At 40.2% G+C, this 12,002-nt stretch overlaps 1 protein-coding gene across 1 annotated transcript; it reads right to left on the bottom strand.

The window, feature by feature from the left end:
* Positions 1-687: 687 nt before the first annotated feature.
* LOC124116522 (heparanase-like) lies at positions 688-11,705 on the bottom strand. The gene is made up of 10 exons (XM_048394607.1): positions 11,480-11,705; positions 8,291-8,421; positions 7,444-7,617; positions 6,089-6,248; positions 5,648-5,698; positions 3,882-4,079; positions 3,426-3,537; positions 2,275-2,384; positions 1,364-1,507; positions 688-919 (listed from the first exon to the last, which is right to left on the bottom strand). The coding sequence occupies exons 1-10, from the start codon at positions 11,692-11,694 to the stop codon at positions 739-741; spliced, it is 1,476 nt and encodes a 491-aa protein (XP_048250564.1). The 5' UTR covers positions 11,695-11,705; the 3' UTR covers positions 688-738.
* Positions 11,706-12,002: the final 297 nt, after the last annotated feature.

The raw sequence follows: 12,002 nt of genomic DNA, 5'->3' as shown, positions 1-12,002 counted from the left end.
TGTTGGCCAGGATACGCTGACCGTTTCGTGAACACGTGGTATAATCATTATTTGATAGTGATTCATAAACATATGTTCATGATATAGTCTATTTCTGGAAATTATTTTGTCTTTTTTTTTATTTACACACAACACGTGCCTTCATATATGCTTGTCACTGGAGGGGCAGGACTCGCTCACTTTTTTGCGAACACATGGTATAATCACTTGATGTCATCATTTCATAGTGCTTCATAAACACGTTATGTAATTGGAATTGGAGCATTGACTGATATTCTAATTCCTCATTGTGGGAACGGGTTGTTCTAAGTTCGATGTGTACAGCAGGTGCACCAAGATTCGCCTATTGTACATGTGTGATAGAATCCTAGTTACGCCCTGATGATTCTTGGTATGTCAGTTCGTTCGTCAGTTATCCGATACTGGGTTAAGTGTATCACCCTTGTGTGTTTTCTGTCGAATGGCATTCTGGAGATGTGGGATAACTCTTATCAGAACGTCTTAACATATTCCTCTTGATTTTTTTGTAACACGCAAATCATTTTTCAAACACTCGGTATGTCTAAATATCAGTTAAATGTGTTTAGAGTGTTTTTTTTCAGATGTTATTGTCTATTGTATATCAACGCACGTCGAACAGAAGGTCCAGGTACACTCACTATCAATTTAAAAGCCACAAACATAACGTTTTGGTGAACAATTTATTATTGCTTTTATCCTAACAGGACGCTTGTTCAATTATCCGATAATTGGACCATGGCTTTGTGATTTGCATGCCGCTATGTTGGCGTCTGGAATGACGATGAACCCAAAGGAGTGCGGAGGAACTACAATCGTCCCAGTTCCCAAAGCTTTTGGCATAATGTGTGGTATTTGGTTGTTGACAAGTTCCAATGTTTTGCCATTGACCTCTACTTTTCTGAAAAAAAAGATGTGGCAAAGGTTATTTTGGTATGAAGGTTAAGTATTGATCACACGTTGACCCAACAACCGTTGTATAACCTGTACTGCCACTATTGTATATGTGTACAAGTTTGTAGGTTCAAGTTCGTCTTTAGTTACTTAATAAAGTCCTGGCGTGTTTGCCAAGGTGCGTTTTCCACCCGACATTTCGGACCATTACTCATGTTATACACCGTTCGCTTATCTGGTTCAGATTGAATGCAGCAAACAATCAAATGCTCATCCTCTTCTGTTATATCTGCTACTTCAGAGACAACATATGTCTTACTATTATCCGCTGCATTTGACAACAATGCCAAGGAACCAGTTATATAAGAACTGACCCATGGCCTTGTGAAACTTGAACCAAAGAGAACATCCTTGTACTGAATGGTTGAGAGGAAACATATTATATACAAACTTTGACTTCAAGTCTCCTCCCTCAGGAGTCAGCCAGAATATGTCCACGTTTTTGCCGTGCGCCTCTGATATGGCTAGGGTTACGTGGTCTCGATGCATGTTAAGACCATACACAGTGATACTGCCAGGTTTATAGTGGTACACGCTGAAACATAAACAGATGATGTGATAACATTAAAAGTGAATGCAAGAGAAAAATCTTTCGAAAACTAGCCATTTGATTTGACACGACCAGTCACCGTCTTTCATTAAAAACATGCTTGTCATTGAAGAAGTGAGTGAGTGAGTATGAGTTTACACCTCTTTTAGCAATATTCCATCAATATGACGGTGGTGGATTGCAGAAATGGACTTCACACATTTGAGCCATATGGGTAATCGAACTCGGGTCTTTGGCGTGACGAGCGAACGCTTTAACCATGACGTTTCCATGGTTGGTAATGGTTGATCTAACGTCACATCTCGTCACGTTGCATTTGCTCTCTTCACACTCACCGTTACCATACTGAGATTACCTTGTGCAAACAGGATTGTCACATAAAGAAACTTTTACACCAATATACTTAATTGTAACTTGTGAACTAGTCATTGCATAAGTCAATGATAAATGTACATTCAGATCGTTATGACATGTGCATCTCTACTGACAGCATTACTGCTCAGTGACATGCTGACAATATTCTGCACATTAAAGTTTGGGTTTTGTTTAAATGAAATTGTTGTGGTTACGTTGACTTTGTATTAATTCTGGTTGTTTCTCATGTGATGTCCTTTAAAAGGGACGGTATGTTCCACTCCCAATTCTGTCTTTGGTCTTTGGTCTACACGTTGTAATTTGTCTATAGTCTGCAAGCTGGACAACGTGTGGTTGTGTACAGAATGTTGTGAATTAAACATGCAGAAACAACTCACTTGTTCAGCTTTGTACAGTGGGCATACAGTCGGAGGTCGGAAGATGTGGATGGAACATCAAATACTTTGTTGCCAACAAGTCTCTTGTAAAGAAGCGTCAACCAGTAGTCCTGCCAAAAGAGGTTATGATGTGTGTCAAGTTGAGAAAGACACTGTTGTTATTTTGTGCCGATGTACGAGTAAGCACTATCATAGCTTTTAAATGTGTCTGTACGTGCACACCAATGGTTTACGGCAGGATAGTCCTTATGGGAATTTGTTTAAGACATGTTACAGAGCCTGGCCACCCAATATCCAATGCAGACGGTACGGGTGATTTATAATGACTCGAACTTCCCACAAAGAAGAAGACATGAATGAATGAGTTCAGTTTCACGCCGCTTACAGGTGAACAGTGAGTATGTTTTACGCCACGTTAAGCAATTTCTAGCAATAACACAGCGGGGGACACAAGAAATAGACTTCACACATTGTACCCATGCCGGGAATGTAACCCGGGCCTTCAGCGTGAGGAGTGAATGCTTAAACCACGAGGCTACCCGACCGCCCCAACGCCGCTTACAAATACGATATTTCAGTAATATTGATTTGGGGGAAAAACAAAATGGTGGAGGTCAACTCTGGTAAAACACATGAGCACGGTCATCGTTCTAACAAATCTAGAAACATAGTCAGGGTGAATCGAGGATTGGTATCTGGAAAGCCTAAGCGACTCAACTCTGAGTGAGTGAGTGAGTGAGTGAGTTGGGTTTAACGCCGCTTTTAACAGTATTCCAGTTATATCACGGCTATCAGCTTAATGTGGGAGGAAAGACCGAAGTGATGCGGGTCTAAGAAGTTTACCACTTCGGTGAAACCCACGAGCACAGGTATGGTGCTGACAAACCTAGAAACATAATTGGGGCGAACCGGGATTCGAAACCACAATCATAGGTTTCTGGCGTGCCCAAGGGACGCAACTCTGCACAGCGAATTGCGGCGCCTTAGACGACTGGGCCACCCGTGCCCCCCTCAACACTGACGAATGGGTAAATTTGAAAACTGACCACATTATGATAATATGCATGAACACAGAGACAATATTTAAGATCAAACAGACACATCGACCGAATGACATTGTTAAAACACTGAGATCACCGACGTTCACGCACAGGATTAGGGTCAGCGTTGTCGTCAAGAAGTGCATAATATCCACCAAAGAATTGCTGGCGCATAACCCCTTTTAGGCCATATTTTGCTGATACACCCAGTTTATCAAGCCACCTGAAATTGTGATATGACAGATGATATTAATGAATTATATGAGCCATTCTCAATGCTAAACTTGTTTCAAGCCAAATCAACGTGAATATTTTGCACTTGTCCCATTGATCTCAAGATCATATTTTTGTACACACGAGCTTCAACATTAGACATTTTCAGAGCAAAAAGAATTACAATTGTTTTAGTTATAAATAGTTTCACTGGACCATAAACAGCAATCGTCACCCTCCAACCAGCACGAAAAGGCAATCTGCATTTACATCAGCGCATGCTGGCATTCCCAGAAGGTGCTGGGCTGGGCTGGGTTGTTATTAATTTGGACACTGAAATGTAGAAATGCTTACAGGTTGCCTGCCACATATCTGTCAGCAATGCCAGGAGTGCCACCCCCATAACCAGACGATGTCTCCCCTAGCCACGCCACCAGACCATGATGGCTTCGGACCGTATTCATCACTGTGTGTATTTCATGTACAAGAGTATCCATTATGGAAGACTTAGAAAAGTCTTCCAGCTTGGCGGTGTGTCCATTAAAGTAATACCTGAAAAGAGTAAGCTAATTAGTACGGGGAATCATTTAACCATTTGTATCAAAAAAGATATCCAGCTATACAAAGTGTTTGTTTCAGTATTTATTCCACTCATTTTGAAAAACATTCCAATAACATATAAATAATTAACATGGAGTTGGAAACGACAAACGCAAAGAAAAATATATTTCTCGACCCATGGGCATTTTGTCTCTAAACGTGGTGACCATATATAGTTACATCTCTACCTTCAAAGGTGCAGGACAATTTGTCACAAATTGAAGCAAGTGTCATCTACAATTTACTGAGGAAACAATATGTGACATGCTGGATAGCATAGACAGCATCTATGTGTAAAAGTAGGCAACAACATGTATATCAATTGCGCTGCTGTCTTTGCTGATTTGTTACTTTATTGGCCAAGAAGTTTAACATATGCTTCTCGTACATCGATGATATGTTGTCCATTACTTATGGCCAACTAACCGACTCCCTCCGAGCAATATCAAAGAATTTGCTGTCTATATATTTCACATCAGTTGTTGTACAATCGGGCAGCCACTTTCTGCGAAGATTTCAAAAAATTGTTTCGTACACAAAAGTGTTTTTAAAGAATGTCTTGTGACGAAGTTTAATTAGGGTTACATATTAAAGGCTGAATATTTCGTGAATATTTCGTCAAGGTTTATGGTAGACATGTTGAAGAAATATTCAAACTTTGATAGATAGTGAACAAAATAATGTCTGATGCAGTTACCTGTATGCTAAAGAATTTGTTTAGGTGAACATTGATTTGCCTTTACGTGACGGGTGCTATCAATGGTTGGTTGGTTGGTTTGTTGTTTAACGCCGCACTCAGCAATATTCCAGCTATATGACGGCGGTCTGTAAATAATCGAGTCTGGACCAGACAATCCAGTGATTGACATCCTGAACATCGATCCACGCAATTGGGTCAGCGAGCCTGACCACCCGATCCCGTTAGTCGGCTTTTACGACAAGCATGGTCGCCTTTTACGGCAAATATGGGTTGCTGAAGACCTATTCTACCCCGGAATCTTCACGGGTCTGCCATCAATGGGGCAGAATGTGCTCACATTACTATTTGGCAGTGATTTCTAAGCACATGCTTTTTATACAGTAGGAATCGTAAATGAAACGAAATCAAGATTTCTTATGATCATGAAAAGCTTTTATGTGTTTATCTTATTTTAAAACAGAGGCAAATATATTATTACATTTTTTTATATATATTATTATATTATACATCATATATCATTACAATCCAGCTTGTCTAATGAACGAATTTTGTTGGGAAAACCTGAGGTCAAAATAGTATTTTCAGTATTTGCGAACAATGGTCAAGAGCAAATGGTTGACCTCGAAGTTCAACACAGTGAACGGTTATCTATTAAATCTAATTCTGCATATACCTCCACACGGTGTACAACTACTGTGCTATTGCTACTTCTACCTAATATTTCACCTTGTCGGTATTTTTGAAGATTCTTCAGACTGTAATCAACGACCCGTAAGTTTACACGTGGTATGAAAACTGTATGGTAGCCAAGGGTACTCACTGGTGGAAGGTCAAGACGTTTATGGCACGAGATCCACCGTGATACAGGAAGCTGGAAATACAAAGAAACATTGGATAAATGTACACCGCCGATAACTATAATCAACTAGGGCGTCACTAGTGCATTACCATGTCAGCTTCTTAGACTGAAGTGACTCAGATGAATCCTTCGATGGTGCTTTCATACCTTGAAAGATAATCAAGGCGAATATGGGATTTGAACATCATAATTATACAGGAAGCCACACTGTACAACATATCGTGGCGTCTTAGGCGACTGGGCCACCCATGCCCCTTTTTAGTTCTGGAATCGATGCTTCGTTTTAGGTTTTGAAATAATAACAACATCACAAAGTAGGCATAGGTCCGGTTAAATTTCAGTGCCCTATGCAGCTTATCCCTCCTTGCTGCATAGGGTACACGATGTTTGTCGTGCACATACTTCTTTATAAACCTGTCTACATAACCGGCGGTATCAGGTCCAATGATGAGACTGGATTTATAGACCGTTCCTTGCAGAACTTGCTTCAGTTCCATGAAGTCGCTCCCCAGCTGAGCCTCACTGACAGTAGTATTCCAATGTCGGTAATACATGTTCGGTTCTTCATGAAACATACGTAAAATGATAATACATATGTCAAGCATGATAACAAAACATATCTTCATACACACGAGTATAAAGTTCGGTAAATGTTTCACATATGAATAAAAACAGGATGAATGTAAAAATGGATTATTTTTTCTGAAGAGATGTATACCTCATACTGCATAAACAGATCGCAAAAATACCATAAAGTTATTCATGAATTAAGCGTGATGACAATATATTTGGTGAGTCCTTTGACAGTCAACGTAAGAAGCATATAATGCCGTATTTATATGTCCTGTTTGTTATGTGACGGTGGGCTGGATATAATGACATCTGGATTATAGAAACTAATAATTAGAGATTATTATACGAACATGTGCGTCATATTGATGTCATGAATTCTTGTATTTTCCAAGCGAAAGCGAGGGTAATACATGAATTCTTATATGAGTGTCGTAATGTCAGTATGACACATATGAGTGTAATAATTTATATTTATTACCCACTATTTCTTTATCCTTTTGGGCTCCTCTTTAGACAAATGCACTGATCACCACTGCTGTCCTAGAAAACCAACATTTGTCGAATGACGACAGCCATCTTCAGCTTTGTTGTCATTTGTAGTTTGACGTTATTCCCACCTTACGTCACAAGGAGATTCGAATGTGGGTGAGTTGGGTTTAACGCAGCTTGTAACAATATTCCAGTTATATCATGGCGTGCCAGCTTAATGTGGGAGGAAAACCCGAAGTGATGCAGGTTAGACGTTTACCACTTCGGTGAAACCCACGAGCACAGGTATGGTGCTGACAAACCTAGAAACATAATCGGGGCGAACCGGAATTCGAACCCACAATCATAGGTTTCTGGCGTGCCAAAGGAACGCAACTCTGCACAGCGAAACGCGGCGCCTTAGACGAGCGGGCCACCAATGCCCCCCAATGCCGTTTGGATGACGGAAGCAATACACTGTTGTACAAGAAGTGATATTTGAACAAGTGCACAACTCGGTTTTTTTCTAACCCTGTAGGTAATAATTGATATTATGAGCCACAACCGATGGAAGTGACACCTAGTGAGCTAAATTATCCAGCATGGCCATCGATCGCCTCATAAAAACAAGTACAGATTGCCCAAATTACTCAGAATGCCCAAAGATATGTCATGTATGTCTTGTTGATGCGACGTCTACATGCCTTCAAACCTACCATTTCCTAGTTCAATCCCTGCAAGAGGATACCCTTTGTCAGAGGAATATTTTAGCAACTGCTTAGCATTTGATGGGTTCCACTTTGTTCCATTGCGCAGCATCAGGTTGAGGTTAATCACCAGTTTTAGCCCAGCCTTGTGAATAAACGCGTTGAGCGCGTCCCAGGTGTTTGCTGAAAATACATTTCCATTGGTCGGTTTTGGTTCAGTCTGCATATGTTTTAATAGTATGTCAAACCACAAAGTTATAGACATATTGAAAAGCTACTTATGGACAAAGGTTATGTAAATGAAGAAATCCATCAGTCACTGGTTCATTGGGCACAGTGGCAACCCGTGTATCGAGGTACCTTTCCCTGTTAGTCGCCCGGATTACGGAATGTCTGGGACTAACGAATCTCAGAAAGAAGTAAGATTTCTTTGTACACATGTTAGCATCAGTTGTAATGCCCGGAAGATCGGGTTACGAGATTCAAGGGTCCTGGGTGATTAAGGTTAAACTGTACCACGAAATAAATAACTAAATTATTTGCACCAACATGTACGATTCGAACCCACAATCATAGGTTCCTGGTGTGTCAAAGGGACGTAACTCTGCACAACGAATCGCGACGCCTTAGACGACAGTGCCACCCTACTACCCAAAAAAATCTTCTTGGGCAATCAGTGGAATAGAAACGATTTGCACCTGAAGTTTCGTAGAGTGATAATACCAAAAAGGTTATTCCAAAAGAATAAAATATTTTAGAAGTGGAATTTTATGTATTGGTTAGCCAGGTCTTTTTAGTTAGGTTTTCTTTCTGGTGACAAATACACCAAGGGATTCTTATGATATGCTGCTCTCACCTTGGAGTCGAAACTGCTGGGAAGTTGCTATGTTGTTATTTGGGTCAAACACCATGCGATCCCCTGATGTTCCTCCAACTCGCACATACCCTGGCGCTAAGGCTTTTCCAAGAGTCACCAGTTTGGGAGACCTGTTATAAAAGTGAGTGAGTGAGTATGGTTTTAAGTCGCTTTTAGCAATATTCAAGCAATATCACCGCGGGGGACACCAGAAATGGGCTCCACACATTGTACCCATGTCGGGAATCGAACCCAGGTCCTCGGCTTGACGAGTGAATGCTTTAACCACAAATCTCCCCAACCGTCCCCTGTTATTAAAGGTTATTCTATATATACTTACAGTATGAGACTGCTATAACCAACTGCAACAAACTTTATATATCATCTAACAGATAATACCACCCGTAACACATGTACATGGGCTCTTGTGAAGAGCAACCTCCCCGTGGTGAGCGCTGGGTAACGCTAATAGCTCTTCCCCCGTATGGACCCGGGGTAGAATATGTCCTCAGCAACCAATTGCTTGTTGTAAAAGGCGACCAAATTGGGCAATCCGTTTCCCGTGGGTTTCATACCTGTGTCGGTGGAGGAAAGGATTCTGGTCTAACACACCACTTCGACCCTGACTTCACCTAGAAGGGTGGTAGGATGGGCTGGTCATGCCAAGCCCTGCGCGTAATAACTCCAATTCTTAATTTTGCTGTACATGTATTATATTTATGTTAAGGTTTTGAAAACACAATTTCAAGGAGATATTCATTTAACAAAAACAGAAAAAAGAAACTCAAAAACAGCCAGGGCCCTCTAACACATGGGGGTGCCTTCTTCTCAGTCCACCACTGTTAAGGTTCATAATCAATTTGAAGCTTTGGCGATGGGTTTTTTTCAGTCTTGGTGAGGCAGGGTGTTATTCATAGCCCTGTTCCTCTTAATACCCCTCAACAAGCTATCGCAGTTCGTATCACAATGCACATTCTTTTTACTCTGTGCTCTCTTTCCATTCCTCCATCTGCATCTCTTCAACAATCCGATCTTCAAGCTATCTATGACCGGCTTCCTAAACCCTGTATTATAATGGGCGATATGAGCGATATTAACGGTCATAATCCACTTTCGGGTACTGATAATACAAGTAGTAAAGGCCAAATCCTAGATGATTTTATCTCCAACTATACTCTCTGTATTTTTAATGATAATTCAAAAACATATTTACATCCTGGTACAGGCACATACTCTTCTCTGGATTTGTCTGTTACCGATTCCAACCTGTTGAATAAATTTGAGTGGTCATTCCACGCTGACCTCTATGGTAGTGACCACTTTCCAACCATATTAAACCTTATTACACCATCTGATGTTCCCCCATCATCTCGGTGGAACTTTACAAACGCTGACTGGCCTCTATGTGACATTCTCTGTACAGGCAAACTAACACCTGAACACTAACATGGCCCATTTGGCTCGCTTAGAATCATTTGTTAAAATGCAATAATAAATAAACATCATGCAGTGTCTATCTTTTTCGATCTAGAAAAAGCATATGACACAATATGGAAACACGGTATTTTAGAAGATTTATTATGATTTGGGATTACGAGGCCGTTTGCCTCAATTTATATTCGAATATTTAACTGACAGGCAAATTCAAGTCCGCGTGGGTTCTACCCTGTCTGATCATTATAATCAGGATCAGGGTGTCCCACAAGGCAGTATCTTGTCTGTCACATTGTTTAGTATTAAGATAAATAGTTTATCTAAAGTTTTAAATGATTCGATTGATGGATCGCTCTTTGTGGATGATTTTAATATTTCTTGTCATGGCAAAAACATGGACACTATTGAAAGGCAACTGCAGCTATGTTTAAATAAAATCCAGAAATGGTCTTTAGAAAAGGGTTTTAAATGTTCAATTTTAGATAACACTCCCAATAAAGTTGTAAAGGAAGCCAAATTCTTGGGTCTCATTTTCGACCATCATTTGATTTTTCTGCCCCACATTAAATACTTAAAGAATAAATGCTTGAAGGCCTTACATTTATTAAAAGTTGTCTCCAATTCAAAGTGGGGAGGGGATAAAAAAACTCCTCTAACTATATCGAACACTTATCCGCTCTAAACTTGATTATGGCTCCATTATATATGTTGGGGCTTGTAAGAACAATTTAAAATTACTTGATACTATCCATCACCAGGGCCTGAGGCTTTCCCTTGAAACCTTCAGAACTTCTCCTATTCATAGCTTGTATGTGGAAGCTGACGAACCATCCCTTGAACACCGTCGCATTAAATTAGCTCTACAATATATCTCTAAATTACGTTCCAATGACTCCAATCCAGCGTTTGACTGTGTTTTCAATCCCCTTTACTGTAACCTCTACAACACAAATTCTTCTCTTAGTCCACCAATTGGATAAGACTACAAGCAGATATTTCTGCTGCTAAAATAAATCTTGACTCTATAGCCCCCACTCAGCTTTTGTCATCTCCACCATGGTAGTTTGTAAAACCAGAGGTGAATTTTACATTAACCAAACTAAAGAAATCCGAAACCAATCAACCAATTTATCAACAAGAGTATAATCTATTAAGAAGTCTAGCTTATACAGTGTATCATATCATCATTCCCTTGATGATGCCCTTGACTCATTCGGCCTCATGTCCCCCATTTTGTAATGTCGTCACATTACATTTCTTTACCATTACAATTGGAAGTTGGATGGTTTGTTTTTTAACGCCGCACTCAGCAATATTCCAGCTATATGATGGTAGTTTGTAAAAATTCAAGTCTGGACAAGACAATCAAGTGATTGACATCATGAGCATCGAACCATGCAATTAGGATCGATGACATGCATAAACCCGATCCCGTTAGTCGCCTCTTACGACAAACATGGTCGCCTTTTACATCAAACATTGGTTGCTGAAGACTTATTCTACACCGGAACTTCACGGGTCAGTAATCGGAAGTGATTTCTGTCAACCATTCGGTTGTCAAGGATAAGCTAGACACAACGTAAATCAGTGACGAAAATGAATTGACTAAAAATTGGTTTATGGATTCTGCTGACTCTAAAAATATATATTTTTGGTCTATTCGTTTCCCATTTTCTGACAAGAATTTGTTTCACTACTCTAACAAATCCATTTACGTTTCAATCGAATCACATATTTATACAAATGTATGAATACCTGATATTGGGGTTCGTCAGAAAGGAACTCAGTCGACCGCTTTCAATGGTGACACCAACAAACATATCATCAATTTCCTGTAAGACATGGTCGACTTTTACCGTGATATGTTCTGTGTGCAGGGACACAGTGAACGGTTGAATCCAAGCCAACCCTAACAACCACAGGATGGTTACATCTCGGAACATTCTGACTGTCACTCCATGTAGAAGCATAATGTCGCTTATCAGTGTTTCGAAGCTAAATACTACTCAACGTGTGGAGGTCAGCTGCGGTGTTGGAAGAGACCAGGTGTAGCCAAGCCGCGACAACAGATAACGAATTTTTTACAGGAGTATTAAGTAACTTTCATGCTTTCAGGTCGTGATCGGGTTCGTGTGTGCCTGTTTTGGTATCTACGTTGCAGTTATAGTTCTTTGCAGCACAAAACTCATGATCTGATTCTCTGTTCCTCAGTTTCAAGGATTGGCTTGTGAAACATCATGTTTGGCTTTCGTCAACACTAATCTGTTACGATTTTAAA

The sequence above is a fragment of the Haliotis rufescens genome, unplaced genomic scaffold (genome assembly GCF_023055435.1).
Source record: "Haliotis rufescens isolate VD_foot unplaced genomic scaffold, xgHalRufe1.0.p SCAF_13, whole genome shotgun sequence".
NCBI lineage: Eukaryota > Metazoa > Mollusca > Gastropoda > Lepetellida > Haliotidae > Haliotis > Haliotis rufescens.
Note: the sequence above shows the minus strand (reverse complement) of the source record. Positions and strands in the feature narration are given on the sequence as shown.